We start from the raw sequence: 14,024 nt of genomic DNA on the forward strand, positions 1-14,024 counted from the left end.
CATGACTCGGAATGAAGACGTCACACCAGACCACATCACAACACTGAAACCAACAACATGGAATAGTCTATTCTCCAAGCAAGTTCTACACTCCTTCTCATAACACACAAACACAAAAAGTGTACACTAATCCCAACAACACCATGCTTGCTCAAACGCTTTACTTCCCTCCCCATCACAAGCCAAACGCTACAAGCATGCTACAAGCACTAATATCTTTTCATAAAAATTACAGATCACGTTCTCCGCTGCATCATCACATCATATCCTCACACCTGTTCTCATCTACTGCCCCTCAACTTGCTTCAACAACCCCTCCAAATTGATGCTCTTAGGCCTCTCAATGGGCAGACCCAACGCCCGATCCCAGATCAGCTGCGCCAACGGGCCCAATCCTCTGCTGACGCCAAAAGTGGCGGTATAGTACAGCGTCTCGTGGAAGCCGTAGTGGTGGAACAGCACACCAGAGCTAGAGTCCACATTGGGGTAGGGGTTCTTGGTCTTTCCATGCTTCTTCAGCACCTCAGGCGCAATACGGCTGTTCTTCTCCACAAGCTGGAAGACTGGGTCGGCGGCGATCTCGGGGCGGGCAGCGGCGTAGTCCATCAGGGCCTCGAAGCGTGGATCCGGCTTACGGAGCACGGCGTGGCCGTAACCGGGCACGACACGGCCGCTGTTGAGGGTGGACCAGAGGTAGTCGTGGATGTCGTCTTCGGTGTAGTTAGTGGGGATGGCCTCCTTCATCTGGATGATCCAGCGGAGGACTTCCTGGGCGGCGAGGCCGTGGAGGGGGCCGGCGAGACCCTGGAGACCGGCGCTGTAGCTGAGGAAGGGGTCGCTCAGTGCGCTACCAACCAGGTGGGTGGTATGGGCCGAGACGTTGCCGCCTTCGTGGTCACCGTGGAGGGCGAGGTAGAGACGGAGGAGGTCTTGGAAGTTCTCGTTCTCCTTGCCGCCCTTGCCGAGCATGGCGGCGAAGTTGTAGGACCAATCTTGCTCGAGGTCGATCTCGGCGGGAAGAGCACCGCCACCCTTGTAGGAGTTTTGGTAGATCTTGGCCGCGATAGTGGGCAATTTGGCGAGAAGAGATATGCAGTCGTCAAAGGTAGGCTCCCAGTAATCGGCCTTGTTGAGGCCCTCTTCGTAGGCCTTGGCAAACTTGGATGTGTAGTTCAAGGCGGAAACAGCAATGGCAAATTGGGTCATTGGGTGGAGGTCCTTGGGGAAGTTGTCAAGCAGCTTGGTGACAAAGTCTGGGAGCTGGCCTTGCTCGGCGAGCTCACGCGAGAACTGGCGGGTCTGCTTGACAGAGGGCACTTTGCCAGTAAGCAAAAGCCAGAACATGGCCTCCGGAAGCATCTCGGTGCCGGTCTTGCCCTTGGGCAGCTCCTTTTGGCAGTCCTTGATGGTACGGCCGTGGAAGCGAATACCCTCGTTGGCATCGAGCACAGAACCCTCCCATACCATGGCCTTGAGGCCGCGCATACCACCAATTGTGTTCTCAACCTTGACCTCGCCAATGACCTTGGAGCCGTGGGCCTTGACCTTCTTGAACAGCTCGCGCTTGGCAGGGATCACCTCCTTGAGCGTTGTCTTGAGGTCGGGTTCGGCGGTAGAGTATGTTCGTCGTGTAATTGGGGCATATCTAACTGGAGTGGCAGCAAGAGGCTGCAGAAATGTCAGCAAACATGAAGTCTGGAGAGATGAGACGAACAGCTGCGTGCTGCGTGCTGTGCAGTTCATGGTGGAGCAGCAGTTGACTTACACGCAGAGCGCCCAATGCGCGGGGAGCCTTTCTGAAGTTCAAAGCCATGTCTGATGGTATCCAAAGTGAGTATGGATGATCTGAAAATGTCTCCTAATTCCGAGTTCCTCAGAGCCTCATATGAGAGAAGCTGACCTCCTCTGGTCCTTTATCCCACGCCAGCCGAGGGATGTGGAGAGGTTTGCTCTTGCAGGGAAGTGGCCGGGGCGCGCTCGACCGTGAATGCGGGGTACTTGGTGTATCCTTGCCGCTTTCTTTTGGAACACCCTTGAAGGCTGGAGCTTCCCCGGATTTCTTGGTGATATAATGGGGGCCGTGGGGGTGGTGTGCAGTAGAGATATCACAGATGCTATGGCAGCGCAAAAAAAACGTCTCAAGTTCCAAACCTCTACAAGACAGCCTCAAAATCTTTTTCCAGTGGTTTGGACACGATCAAACGTCCGCCGCTTCTTTTACATGTGCACCAGCTTCCTATTCTGGCGCCAACGCTAAACCCCCGCCATGTCGCTTTCACAGCGCTTCAACCGAGGGAAGCCGCTCTCTCTGCCCCGCACTCTGGGCGTTGCAGCCCCGGACAAACGGTGCAGGGTAATGCCGGTTGAGCGATTGACCAATCAGAAGCTTGCTAAATCCCTCGGCAACGCTCCACACCACTGAAATGTCGCCGTCGACCAGAACCTCCATGACGCCGAACCGTGACCCGGACAACCTGAAGCTCCTGCTCTTTAACCATAGCCATACCCGGTAGCACCGGCACGCCATCGCTCCTGAATTCCACAAAGAAATAACGCCGGCCGATCTGTTTCCACCTTTACTCAGCAGTTGTCCCCTAGCTGGTCAGCTAGCTCGACCATACTCGACCCCGACATCGGCAGCGTCGCAGAGCAGACTGTGTGTCCAAGCCATATCTTTTTAACACGGCATCTTCCTTTTGTATGTCTTAGCTGGCCTGGTTTTGGATATCCGGAGAAACTCAACACACCTACCTTTGTTTCTTGGCTTATCACACCTCCGATGCTGCGCACCATTCTCCCCAGCGTCCCCCGGCGGACCCTGACTGCACGGCTAACCTCCGCCTTGTCTTCCGGATCAGCTAGGGCGCACGCCGTTCGCTCCCTATCTACAACTGCGGTCACCAGAATGTCTTCTCTCCCACCAGCAAACCCACCACTGACCACGACGTCAGCTTTTGAGGCCTACCAGCTCTTGCCCGAGGCGCAAAAGGCCGGAGCGGCCGAAGATGCCTTGTTCGAAGCTCAAGTCAAGGAGGTTGAAGCCTGGTGGGCTTCTTCGCGTTTTGAGGGCATCAAGCGCGACTGGACAGCCGCCGATGTCGTGAGCAAGCGCGGCTCCCTCCAGCAAAACTACCCCAGCTCCGTCATGGCGCGCAAGCTATGGAACCTCGTCCGTGAGCGCGAAGCTGCTGGCAAGCCCATCCACACACTGGGCGCCATCGACCCTATCCAGATGACACAACAAGCGCCGCATCAGGAGGTCCTCTACATCTCTGGCTGGGCCTGCTCCTCGCTCTTGACGACCACCAACGAGGTTTCCCCTGACTTTGGCGACTACCCTTACAACACGGTTCCCAACCAGGTCCAGCGCCTGTTCAAGGCGCAAAGCATGCACGACCGCAAGCACTGGTTCCTGCGCTCCAAGATGAGCCCCGAGGAGCGCGCAAAGACCTCTTACACTGACTACCTCCGCCCTATTATTGCAGATGGCGATACTGGTCACGGTGGTTTGACCGCCGTCATGAAGCTGGCCAAGCTCTTTGCTGAGAACGGCGCGGCGGCGGTGCACTTTGAGGACCAGATGCACGGCGGTAAGAAGTGCGGGCATTTGGCTGGCAAGGTTCTCGTCCCAACGAGCGAGCACATCAACCGCCTCAAGGCTGCCCGGTTCCAGTGGGATGTCATGGGAACTGAAAACTTGGTGATCGCCCGTACCGACTCGGAGAGCGGCAAGCTTATTTCGTCATCTATTGACGTCCGTGATCACGAGTTCATCCTCGGTGTTGCGGACCCCTCAGTTCGGTCTCTTGCCGAAACGCTGGCTTCGATGGAAGCAAAGGGTGCCTCTGGTTCAGAGATTGACGCCTTTGAGGCCCAGTGGGTCAAGTCAACCAAGCTGGTCACCTTTGACGAGGCTGCCGTTGCCCACTTTGAGAAGCATGGTGTGCCCCAGGAGAAAATTGCAGGGTACCAGTCTGCCGTCAAGGCTGACAGGGACATGGGCATTTCTGAGCGCCGCAAGCTTGCCTCGTCGATTACCCCTGATGCCTTTGTGTACTGGGACTGGGATGTCCCCCGCACCCGTGAGGGCTTCTACCACTTCCGCAACGGCATGAACGCTGCTACCAAGCGTGCGTTGGCTTTTGGTCCCTATGCCGACCTTCTCTGGGTTGAGACTGGTGACCCGAATGTGCAGGTGGCTAAGGATCTTGGTCAGGCTGTCAGGTCGGTCTACCCTGGCAAAGGGCTGGTGTATAACCTCAGCCCCTCGTTCAACTGGATGGCGCATGGGTTTACCCCCGAGACGCTCAGAAGCTTCATCTGGGATATTGCCAAGGAGGGGTTTGTCCTTCAGCTTGTCAGCTTGGCTGGTCTGCACAGCACCGCGACAATCAGCAATGAGCTGGCCAAGAAGTTCAAGGAGGATGGCATGGCTGCTTATGTGGAGCTTGTTCAGAGAAGGGAGAAAGAGTTGGGTGTTGATGTTTTGACACACCAAAAATGGAGCGGTGCTAGCTACGTTGATGCTGTGTTGGGCCATATTCAGAGTGGCAGCTCAGGGAGTAAGAGTATGGGTGAGGGGAATACGGAGGGGCAGTTTGAGTAGGATAGGTGACTGTTAATAAAAGGGGTGAAGAGGTTGGAGGACCGTGTATGTACAGGAGGCATTTGCAAGCATATTGCATAAGGAGGGCGTTTTTGGCTATGGCATCTTTCGACTTCAATCTCAACATGATACCAACTAAACACAAAATCAAGTCATCATATTGTATTGGTACATCAGATCATCTATCATGTATCATCAAAGCCTGCACAATCTTACAAGCTGTCCTTGGAGGCGTTATTCACGGGCGCCGGGGCAGCCGGGCCCTCGGGGGTGACATACGCCTTGGTCATACCACCATCCACCACAAAGTCATGGCCGTTGACAAAGCTGCTGTCATCGCTGGCCAAGAACAGAACCGCCTGCGCCTGCTCAATGGCCTCCCCGAATCTGCCAGTAGGGAAGTGCACCTCTCTCCTGTGTCTTTTGGCCTTGTCATCGCCCAACCAATCCTGCAGCAAAGGGGTGTTCAACGGCGCAGGGCACAAGCTGTTGAATCGATACCCCTCCCTGGCATGCACAATCGCCAGCTCCCTCGTCATGGCCAACACAGCACCCTTGCTAGCGGTGTAAGCCAACTGCGGTGTAGCCGACCCGACAAGCGCAACAACAGACGCAGTGTTGATGATCGACCCCTTGGTCTTGTTGTGTCTCCGCAACGAAAGGACGGCGTGCTTGCAACCAAACCAGACGCCCTTGACGTTGATATTTTGCGTCAGATCCCAGATGTCTTCGGGGGTGTTGACCGCGTCGTCGTCGCGGGCATGCATGATGCCAGCATTGTTGAACATGACGTCGACGCCGCCCCAGGCGTCGAGGGACTCGACGGCGGCTTGGACGGCAGACTCCTTGGAGACGTCGCAGATGGTGGTTTCGATCTTGCCAGCGGCGGGGACGAGCTGTTTGACTTTTGCTTGGGCGCGGGAGAGGGCTTCTTCGGATATGTCGGCCATGAGGACGTTGGCGCCTTCACGGGCGAAGAGGATGGTTGTTTCGAGGCCGATGCCACTAGGCGACGTTAGCCTTGGGGATAACGGTAGGATGGGGGGATTTAGGAGCCTACCCGGCGGCGCCGGTGACAATGGCGTTTTTACCAGCTAGACGACCGGACATTGTACCAAACTTTGAATTGATCAAGTTGACTGTTTCTCTTCTGGTGGTGGTGGTGTGTTGACGTCGTTGGAGGGGTAGTGGCCAGGGCGGGGGGGTCTTGGTGATAAGACCGATAACACGGAGGGAGAGGACGGCGAACGTTGAACTTGTCACAGACACCCTCAAGAACAAATAAATACCCCAATCTCTCAGAGTATGTAGACGATGGAGCTTTGGAAGGATTTGAGGAGGCAGAAGAGCAAATATGGTGTTTGCTGATAGCAAAGCCAACACTTACCTACTACTTATCTCACCTCTGGACCCATCACTGATACGGCCGACAGCTGCACCATGCCCCGCGTCCCTTGAGCATCCGAGAACGGCGCAAGCCAGCACCAGATGGGAAATCCAACCCCTTTCCCCCCTGAGTGGATGGTTGGGATCCGGTCTATCAGATCCACTCGATTGAGCATCCCGAGTCTGGCCGCAGGACCTCGGGGGGCCCAGATGCCGACGGACCTCCTCCGTATTGGCCTCAGTGGACAGTGGCAGGACGCGTGACCCTTCAACAGACGCCCTTGAGGCCAACGGCCCAATAACTTAGACACATGCTCGCAGAATCGGGGGTCCGATAGCGGTGAGACGCAAGCAAAACCGTCCTTACATCATTTCCAATGCGTGTCTCGCTACACCTGTCACCGCCATCCAAGAGAGGCGAGAGATGGGATAGAGGGAGTAAGAAGGAGGGGCTTGGCGTCACCGTGGGAGCTGCTGCGGGGTCGTTGCCTGTCTTGATGGAGCTCTAGCGATAAGGAGAGATGTAACATAGAGGGCGATTTGTCACCACGGAACTCTCAAAAGTCTCCCAAGAGGATACACTACTTGGATAGGAAATCTCTCTCTAGTAGATCTGAGAGAAGAATTAGACAGTGAGAACTCAGTTATGAGTGTCAGGCTTGTCGAGAACCTCTTGAGCTGCCCCACACTTTGCACGCCTGGCATGGCACGTGCAAGACCCCTCTTCGCCGTTCAGCCTGAAAGCTCCATGGCTGAAACCTATGACGCAGTGACCCGCAGCTGGACCAATTACAAGGCTCTGCTCGCCTTATCAACATCTTTCAGAGGTGTGACCAGGGCTTATCGGCCGAACCAACCCGCCAGTAGCTCCCGTCGGAACTCCCCATGACGATCGCAAAACAAGCTTCCCTCCCTTTTATTGCTTCACGATCCAAAAAGGAGGTCCGAGTTCGTCATCGGTTCAACCCGCTGCCGCTATCAGTGTAAGAACTCTTGCTGAACCCTTTTGAGCTCTTCACTGTGTGCAGGATTCTCTCAGAAGCCAACACCGCAATCTACAGCAAGCCGCAGGACCAGGACCCCGCAACCCCTCCATTGATTATCGTGATATAGAGCTTTTCAACACCAGCAACCATGGGCCAACAGGAGAAAGAACAAGAGATCACGGTGGAACAACTCCCAGACCTCCTTGCCAACGACAATGCTGTCAAGCTCGCCGGTGTCGATGTTGACGGCCAGCTCCGTGGCAAGCTCGTCTCCAAGAAGAAGTTCCTCTCGATCGCAAAGAGTGGCTTTGGCTTCTGCTCTGTCATCTTCGGCTGGGATATGCACGATATGACTTATGTGCGCGAGCTCAAGGTCAGCAACAAGGAGAATGGATACAGGGATATTATTGCAGTGCCGGACTTGCAGAGCTACAGGCGCATTCCATGGGAAGACAATGTGCCGTTTTTCCTGGTCAGCTTCTTTGATCCTGATACGAAGAATTCCGTTTCTGCGTGCCCGAGAGGTCTGGTCAAGGCGCAACTCGAGAAGTTCAAGACGATCAATGTCGGAGCCATGGCGGGAGGTATGTTGATATTTGCTGCGCCGGTGTTTTTGCAAGTAACAGTCACTGATGTGTCGGGCGCGCAGCCGAGTACGAGTTCTACCAGTTCAAGAGCCCTTCCAACAAGCAAAACGATAACTTGACCTCTGGTACCGCGGCATTCTTGCAACAAAACCCGCCACATAGTCTACCCGCTCTGACTGAAGGCATGTTTGGATACAGCTTGACGAGACCGGTCCACAACAGCGGGTACTACTACGACGTCTTCAACAGCTGTGAGGCTTTCAGGTGCAACATCGAGGGGTGGCATACCGAAAGCGGACCGGGAGTCTACGAAGCAGCGCTCGAGTTTGGTGAAGCAGCGCAGATGGCAGATCGCGCGAGTTTGTTCAAGTATGTGGTCAAGTCAGTCGCGACCAAGTACGACATCACGCCATGCTTCATGGCAAAACCCAAGCAAGGCTTGCCCGGAAACAGTGGGCACATGCATATTTCACTCGTCAACCACCGCGGGGAAAATTTGCTGTTCCGTGGAGGAAAGGACGAGAAGGCTCAGTACTCAGACATTGAGTCTCTGTCGGACTTGGGAAGACACTTTTTGGCTGGTATTCTGGAAGGTCTGCCAGATGTCATGCCCATGGTAGCGCCCACGATCAACAGTTACAAGCGGTTGGTGGAGAACTTTTGGGCTCCTGTCACGGTGTCATGGGGCCTTGAGCACAGAGCGGCTTCCATCCGGCTCATTGCGCCTCCTACCTGCAAGCCGGCTGCCACGAGATTCGAGATCCGGGTTCCTGGTGCAGACGCAAACCCATACTACGTCATGGCTGCCATGCTCGCACTCGGCTGGCGCGGTATCGAGAAGAAACTGGAGATTCCGTGCCCTCCGCTTGGAAAGGGCGAGGAAGTCGGCGGTGAGTCGGATAAGGGGGTGAGACTGGCCAAGAGCCTCAAGGAGGCCAACGACCGGTTCACTCGCACCGGCAGCATCGCGAGGGAGGTGTTTGGTGACGAGTTTGTGGACCACTTTGGTGGTACAAGAGAGCACGAGATAAGACTGTGGGATGAGGCTGTTACTGATTGGTGAGTTTGGACTAACTCTGTCCCGAGCATCTGGTACGCAGTGAGACAATTGCTGACCAACATATAGGGAGATGAAACGTTATATCGAGACTGTGTGAGACAAGCATGGCCTGGCTCATTCATGATCCAGAATGGGATCTGGATAGGATGTGTGGATGATGAGAGATGTGGAGATGCGATCGATACCCCTAATGATTAATCACACCGCTGCTATTGACATGTTTACATATGCCTATCTTGCCTGCCGTTGACTGTTTTGAGAGAGGGCCGGGTAAATACACTCGCGGCAAGGCGGCTATCGCATTTGCATGCCCCGATCTTGGAGGGTGGGTTCTCGAAGGCTGCTGAGGAAAATGGTCCACCCTTCCGCTTCTTGGCTAGCCCACCTGGGCGATAGCATCATCCTGGACACCCTGGCTGGGGCTCCGGATTTATAGGGACTCGGATGAACTGCCGTCCCCTGTTGGCAGCAAGAAGGTCCAACGGGGCCAGGCGAAGCGGGGCACACCCTTGCTGAACCAAACTTCTCGCTGGTGCCGGGACGCCTATCAATTCCCGACGGTTGTTTCTTCGGTGACAATCCTACCGACAGCTTGACATTGTAATAAATGGCTGCCGCCGCCCCGGGGATCCAGTCGCGTCGGTGACAATTTTTGGCGACTTTTCCCCAGGTTTCTTTTTTCACAGTGGTGTTGTCTGCTTGTCTTTCCAATGGCTCTCACGACAGCTTACTCCGGTGCGCCGGCCGGGAGGATGCCCTTTGACAACGCCTTCGGGTTTACCTTTAGCCAACCGTTCCAGCACGAAAGCGACTTCACACCGGCAAACCACCGGGTACCCAAGGTGAATGACGAGCAGCCTATTTTTGTGGACAACAAGTCTGGTATGTTATCGTCAGCTGATGTTGGCTTATATGCGCATAAATCTGCTGTGCGACTCTCTCTCTCAGCCAGTTGCTAGACTAACATGCTTCTCTTTGTGGTACCTAGGTCGTGCATTAACCTACTCCCAAATCCGCGCCGATTCTCTTGCCTTGGCGTCCGGCCTGTTGAGCCTGCCAAATCTCGACCCGACCGAAATCAAGAAACTCCCTCCCACACCATCATGTCCCCAAGGCCCAGAGATTGCACCGGTGGTGTTGATTCAACTACCGAATTGCCTCCCCTTTGCGCCTATTCTCCTGGGTACTTTTGCCTCGGGGTTCACGGCTACGCTTGTCTCGCCTGCCCTGACGGCGGATGAAGTTGCCTGGATTTTGCAAAATGCCAAACCGAGGGTCATCATCACTGCGACGGCGTGCTTGGAGGCTATGAAGGCCGCTATTGGGAAGCAAGAAGGGGACAAGAGTTTCTGGAATGGGGTGCCAGTGTTTACCGTTGATGCTGTCAACGATACCTACCCTCTGGCGTTCTCGGGACAGTCAAATCCCCAAGATTGGAGACAACTCCTGCAAGCGAAAAGGAAGCCATCTGTCCAGCCAAATCAGCGGCTTAACGAGCAGCAAGCCAAAGCCCGGACGGCGGTTATCCTCTGGTCATCCGGCACATCAGGCAGATCAAAAGGTGTTCTCCTCTCCCACCACGCCCTCAACTTCGCCACCGCCTCCCTCTGGCACGACGCCGATTATTATCCTCCTAGCGGCCCGCAGCGCTGGCTGGGGTTTGCCCCGTTTTACCATGTCTTTGGTCTCTGCAATGTTTTCCTGTTGGGCATCGCCGCCGGGGCGAGGGTGTTTATCATGCAGGGGTTCAAACTCCCGGACATGCTCGAGGGGATAAGGAAGCGTCAGATCACGTACGTGCACATGTCGCCTCCTGTCGCGGTGATGCTGGCCAAGGCGGAGGTGGTGGAGGAGTATGCCAAGCGAGACCCAAAGACGGGGAAGAACGGGTTTAGCTCTGTTGTTGGGGCGGTGACGGGGGGTGCGCCGCTGGGGCATGAGGTGGTTGTGCAGGTGTACAAGAGGTGCGGGTTTAGGATTCGGTTGGGGTACGGGCTGAGCGAGACTTGCAGTACGGCGTTGCAGAGGGGGTTGGGGGAGAGGGAGATGGGGGAGCAGGCGGGGGATACGGGGTTGCCGCATTGGGGGGTGGAGGTCATGATTGCTAGCGGGGAGGGGTATGCGACCAAGGAAGGGGAGAAGACGCCGGCGGCGGGGGTGGATGTGGAGGGGGAGGTGTTGGTTAAAGCACCCGGGTTGATGTCGGCGTATCTGCCGGTGGGGCTGTTTTCGGGGGCGAAGCCGGACATGTCGGTTACGAATGAGGCGCTCACGGCGGATGGGTGGTTCAGGACGGGCGATGTCGGTGCCCTGTGCAAGGCGGGGAGGTTGAGGATCACGGATCGGTTGAAGGAGTTGATCAAGGTCAGGGCGTATCAGGTTGCGCCGGCTGAGCTGGAGGCGGTGCTCTGCAGCAGCGAGTCGGTCGGCGACGCTGGTGTGGTTGGTGTCTATGATGACGACGAGGCTACCGAGTGGCCGAGAGCTTTTGTCGTCCCTGCCGGCGGGAAGGAGAATAAGTCACGGGCTGATCTGGAGAAGCTGGCTGTTGAGCTGAAAGAGCTTGTGGAGAAGCGCACGGCCAAGTACAAGTGGCTGGTGGGTGGGATTGTGTTTGTTGACCAGGTGCCCAAGAGTCCAAGCGGCAAGATTCTCAGAAGGCTGCTGAAGAGCGGTGCAGAAGGGACCAAGGGGGTCGAGATCAAGCTCTACGAGAAGAAAAAGAGGAGCGCCAAGTTGTAAAAAAAGGAATTATTGTTTTCATTGTGTAGGTACACCCTTCAATAAAGTGTAACTTGATGTGCATTGCCGTTGGTGTCCGTTTCGACACACCTTTATTCAGATTCGAAAATGACAGCACGCTTGGCCAACATCGCTTCTTCTTCTGGGCGAATCAATTCGACCCGCAAATTCACAACTGCCCAGCGATAAGGCATAGGCCATTCCAGACGTTCATGATGTATATGTTGTCCAGTTCTCTTCCAAACTCTCCTGTTTACCATCCAGACCACACGTCTTATCAGGCTGTAAAGGTCGCTGGCACTAAGGAGAATATCGCGAGCCTGGTAGGGAAGTTGGCTTTTGTGCAGGCTCAGAGTTTCCTCAAGAACCCAATTAGCGACCTCTGTCCGACACTCATCGTTTGTGCAATACGACCCACGCGTTCCTCGAAGGACATCGGGTGTCCTGAGGTCACGCTGGAGTGTTGTGTGATAAGAATCTAACAGCGTCTGGATTTTTGAGAGACGAACTTTGGCGATCCTCTCTGTGACACCTAGCTTGTTAGCATGAAACTTTGAGCAACTGCCCTCGACTACGCACAGACAGGTGACTCGCCTTCCATATCAAGAGGACCAAAACGTAACTGGCGGAGCGGCGTCTTATCCCCCTGGTCATTGTTGAATACCAGGACTCTGCTTTGCGGATCGATCCAGCAATGGTACACAATTTGAACAGTGTGAGCTCTGAAGACTCTCGAGAAGCCCAATTGCCAGGATAGAAATGCCTCAAACGGGCACCATCTGATGTCTTTGTAACCCTGCCACTTCACTTCCCCATTTCTTCCAAAATCTACCAACGTGTGCTTCCACGGCGCGAGCAAGTGAGTCATTTGGTACTTGTCAGTGAGAAGCAGCAAGCCGTAGACCGCTTTCCTTGTCATGAGCTTCCTGGGGATCCTTCTGACATGGAATTGGCAGTGGACGATTTGCAGGATGATTTCAAAGTCATCGGGGTCGTCCTCTGGCAGCGAAATCAGCCACTGCTCGCGTGCAGGTTTGGACTCTGCCGAAGGACCGAATAGCATTGCCTTGAACACTGGGGATGCACGGCGAAGGGCTGCCGGATCGACTCTGAAAGTGCGGGGGGTGGGGTCCGAGTCGGCTCCGACATGGAGAACAAGATCCCCGTCTGGATCGATTTCCTCGATGTGGAGTTTGTTGATATCGACTGGCTTTGTGACATCAAGGCCTTCCTCGGCGGTTTCCGGGGTCGACATGATGACTTGTTGAGATGCTCTTTTCTTGACTTTGGCACGAGAAGGAGAAGAAATCTGGATTGTAACTCCCGGATGAACATTGTGCGGAGATCAACGCAAGGTTCTGGAGATCGTGTCATTAACTTAAATTTTGGGTTGGCGTTGTGGCTCTGGGTGGCTTGAAGAACGAGGCAAGCTTCAGTTCAGTGGCGTAGAAAGGGCGTGACGCTGTGGGTTTAGCCAGCTGTCAAGACACCACTGTACGATCTTGGGATGGTGCGCTAGTCTCCATCTTGTCATGGGTCGACAGTGTGTCTGCGATAATACGCAAAGGTCGGGTCCTGTTGTGCAGCAGCAAATGACGCGGTCATGTGGCGTTGCTCGTTCAATACAGTTTTCAACAGCCAACCTAATAAGGTCGCCTGGGCTTTTTATGATATAAAACTCGGTGGCTGTCACATATTTAACCAGTTGAGCACCGCTGCCTTTGCAGGTCTCCTGTGTTCAAGGCCGTGCTCTTTGGTCCTTGGAAAGAGTCAAGCCCAGCAAATGGATCAGACTGGACCGTCACATTACCAGAGGACGACCCTTGTTGATTTTAGGCTCATACTCAACATCGCACATGGCAATTTTACTGGTGTGTCAAGAGCCATCTCGTTTGGCGCAGAGCTTTACAACCTACTCATCCTTTGTGACAAATACGACCTGACAGCGTTGATCGGTCCCTGGGTTAGGAAGTGGCTTTTCCTGTTCCACATTCAGCATGTGATGCCAGTACCAATGCTGCCATTCATCATCTGGGAAGTGGGTGATTAGAACCTTTATATCACCATCTGCTGGCATATTCTGGAGAACTCCCAGGTTGACAAAGATACCGGTGGCCTCAGCTACAAGGGTCAACTGTTGTGCAACTACCGGCTTGGTTCGTTTGATATGGAAGTTTGGTACATCCATGAACCTATTGACACTGGTTAACTATCCTCGCTAACTGATATTCCGTCTCTTGCAATAAAGAGACTCATCCAACTAAGAGTCGAGCTCAATAGAGCGCGGATGACGCGGGCCTTTAAGGAACAGAGCGCAGGTTTTCATCGCTACATGCTGGCATCGAACCATTCCTTTAACAAGGGCACGGGGGAGGTTGTGGTCGGTGTCAGCGCTCTGGGGGCGCGAGTTGGGGAATTGCTGGATTGGATGGCAGAGGGGTTTTATACTATCGTGAAAGAAAGTACTCGTGATCCTGTGGTGCCGGAGACTCTGATTGGATACTGGAATTACGACAAACACTGGACTGTACAATGGGGAGGTCGTTTTGTGTCACCAGAGGACATGGAATAGATAAACAATCGCAAGCGACGGCTTGAAGCCTATAGTATCCCTGAAAATAGTACTCACCTGAATTTGACTTTCTTACCTACTGCAT

At 54.5% G+C, this 14,024-nt stretch overlaps 7 protein-coding genes across 7 annotated transcripts; 4 read left to right on the forward strand and 3 right to left on the reverse strand.

Annotated features, from left to right (window-relative positions):
- Positions 1-43: 43 nt before the first annotated feature.
- CIT3 (citrate synthase) lies at positions 44-2,264 on the reverse strand. The gene is made up of 2 exons (XM_062881413.1): positions 1,766-2,264; positions 44-1,668 (listed from the first exon to the last, which is right to left on the reverse strand). Exons 1-2 carry the CDS (start codon positions 1,811-1,813, stop codon positions 286-288), a joined length of 1,431 nt encoding a protein of 476 aa, XP_062730149.1. The 5' UTR covers positions 1,814-2,264; the 3' UTR covers positions 44-285.
- Positions 2,265-2,779: 515 nt separating this feature from the next.
- On the forward strand, positions 2,780-4,606 carry ICL2 (mitochondrial 2-methylisocitrate lyase; the record flags this gene model as incomplete). Its single annotated transcript, XM_062881414.1, has 1 exon — positions 2,780-4,606. The coding sequence occupies one exon, from the start codon at positions 2,780-2,782 to the stop codon at positions 4,604-4,606; it is 1,827 nt and encodes a 608-aa protein (XP_062730150.1).
- A 119-nt stretch (positions 4,607-4,725) lies between these two features.
- On the reverse strand, positions 4,726-6,643 carry QC761_610020 (uncharacterized protein). Its single transcript, XM_062881415.1, has 2 exons — positions 5,667-6,643; positions 4,726-5,611 (listed from the first exon to the last, which is right to left on the reverse strand). The coding sequence occupies exons 1-2, from the start codon at positions 5,714-5,716 to the stop codon at positions 4,819-4,821; spliced, it is 843 nt and encodes a 280-aa protein (XP_062730151.1). The 5' UTR covers positions 5,717-6,643; the 3' UTR covers positions 4,726-4,818.
- QC761_610030 (uncharacterized protein) lies at positions 6,526-8,722 on the forward strand (the record flags this gene model as incomplete). The annotated part of the gene is made up of 3 exons (XM_062881416.1): positions 6,526-7,562; positions 7,628-8,624; positions 8,692-8,722. Exons 1-3 carry the CDS (start codon positions 7,127-7,129, stop codon positions 8,720-8,722), a joined length of 1,464 nt encoding a protein of 487 aa, XP_062730152.1. The 5' UTR covers positions 6,526-7,126.
- A 613-nt stretch (positions 8,723-9,335) lies between these two features.
- On the forward strand, positions 9,336-11,496 carry QC761_610040 (uncharacterized protein; the record flags this gene model as incomplete). Its single annotated transcript, XM_062881417.1, has 2 exons — positions 9,336-9,507; positions 9,614-11,496. The coding sequence occupies 2 exons, from the start codon at positions 9,336-9,338 to the stop codon at positions 11,365-11,367; spliced, it is 1,926 nt and encodes a 641-aa protein (XP_062730153.1). The 3' UTR covers positions 11,368-11,496.
- A 442-nt stretch (positions 11,497-11,938) lies between these two features.
- Positions 11,939-12,622, reverse strand: QC761_610050 (uncharacterized protein; the record flags this gene model as incomplete). The annotated part of the gene is made up of 1 exon (XM_062881418.1): positions 11,939-12,622. One exon carries the CDS (start codon positions 12,620-12,622, stop codon positions 11,939-11,941), a length of 684 nt encoding a protein of 227 aa, XP_062730154.1.
- Positions 12,623-13,098: 476 nt separating this feature from the next.
- On the forward strand, positions 13,099-13,939 carry QC761_0099540 (uncharacterized protein; the record flags this gene model as incomplete). Its single annotated transcript, XM_062873091.1, has 2 exons — positions 13,099-13,405; positions 13,616-13,939. Exons 1-2 carry the CDS (start codon positions 13,151-13,153, stop codon positions 13,937-13,939), a joined length of 579 nt encoding a protein of 192 aa, XP_062730155.1. The 5' UTR covers positions 13,099-13,150.
- Positions 13,940-14,024: the final 85 nt, after the last annotated feature.

The sequence above is a fragment of the Podospora bellae-mahoneyi genome, chromosome 6 (genome assembly GCF_035222275.1).
Source record: "Podospora bellae-mahoneyi strain CBS 112042 chromosome 6, whole genome shotgun sequence".
Classification (NCBI taxonomy): Eukaryota; Fungi; Ascomycota; class Sordariomycetes; order Sordariales; family Podosporaceae; genus Podospora; species Podospora bellae-mahoneyi.

What these genes read in the sequence shown, in the direction of transcription:
- CIT3 (XM_062881413.1), bottom strand. Translation starts at nt 1,813, where the DNA reads ATGGCTTTGAACTTCAGAAAGGCTCCCCGCGCATTGGGCGCTCTGCGT. An exon ending in GCGCATTGGGCGCTCTGCGT is followed by an intron (nt 1,669 to 1,765) that starts GTAAGTCAACTG and finishes ACATTTCTGCAG; the next exon opens with CCTCTTGCTGCCACTCCAGT.
- QC761_610020 (XM_062881415.1), bottom strand. Translation starts at nt 5,716, where the DNA reads ATGTCCGGTCGTCTAGCTGGTAAAAACGCCATTGTCACCGGCGCCGCC. An exon ending in ATTGTCACCGGCGCCGCCGG is followed by an intron (nt 5,612 to 5,666) that starts GTAGGCTCCTAA and finishes AACGTCGCCTAG; the next exon opens with TGGCATCGGCCTCGAAACAA.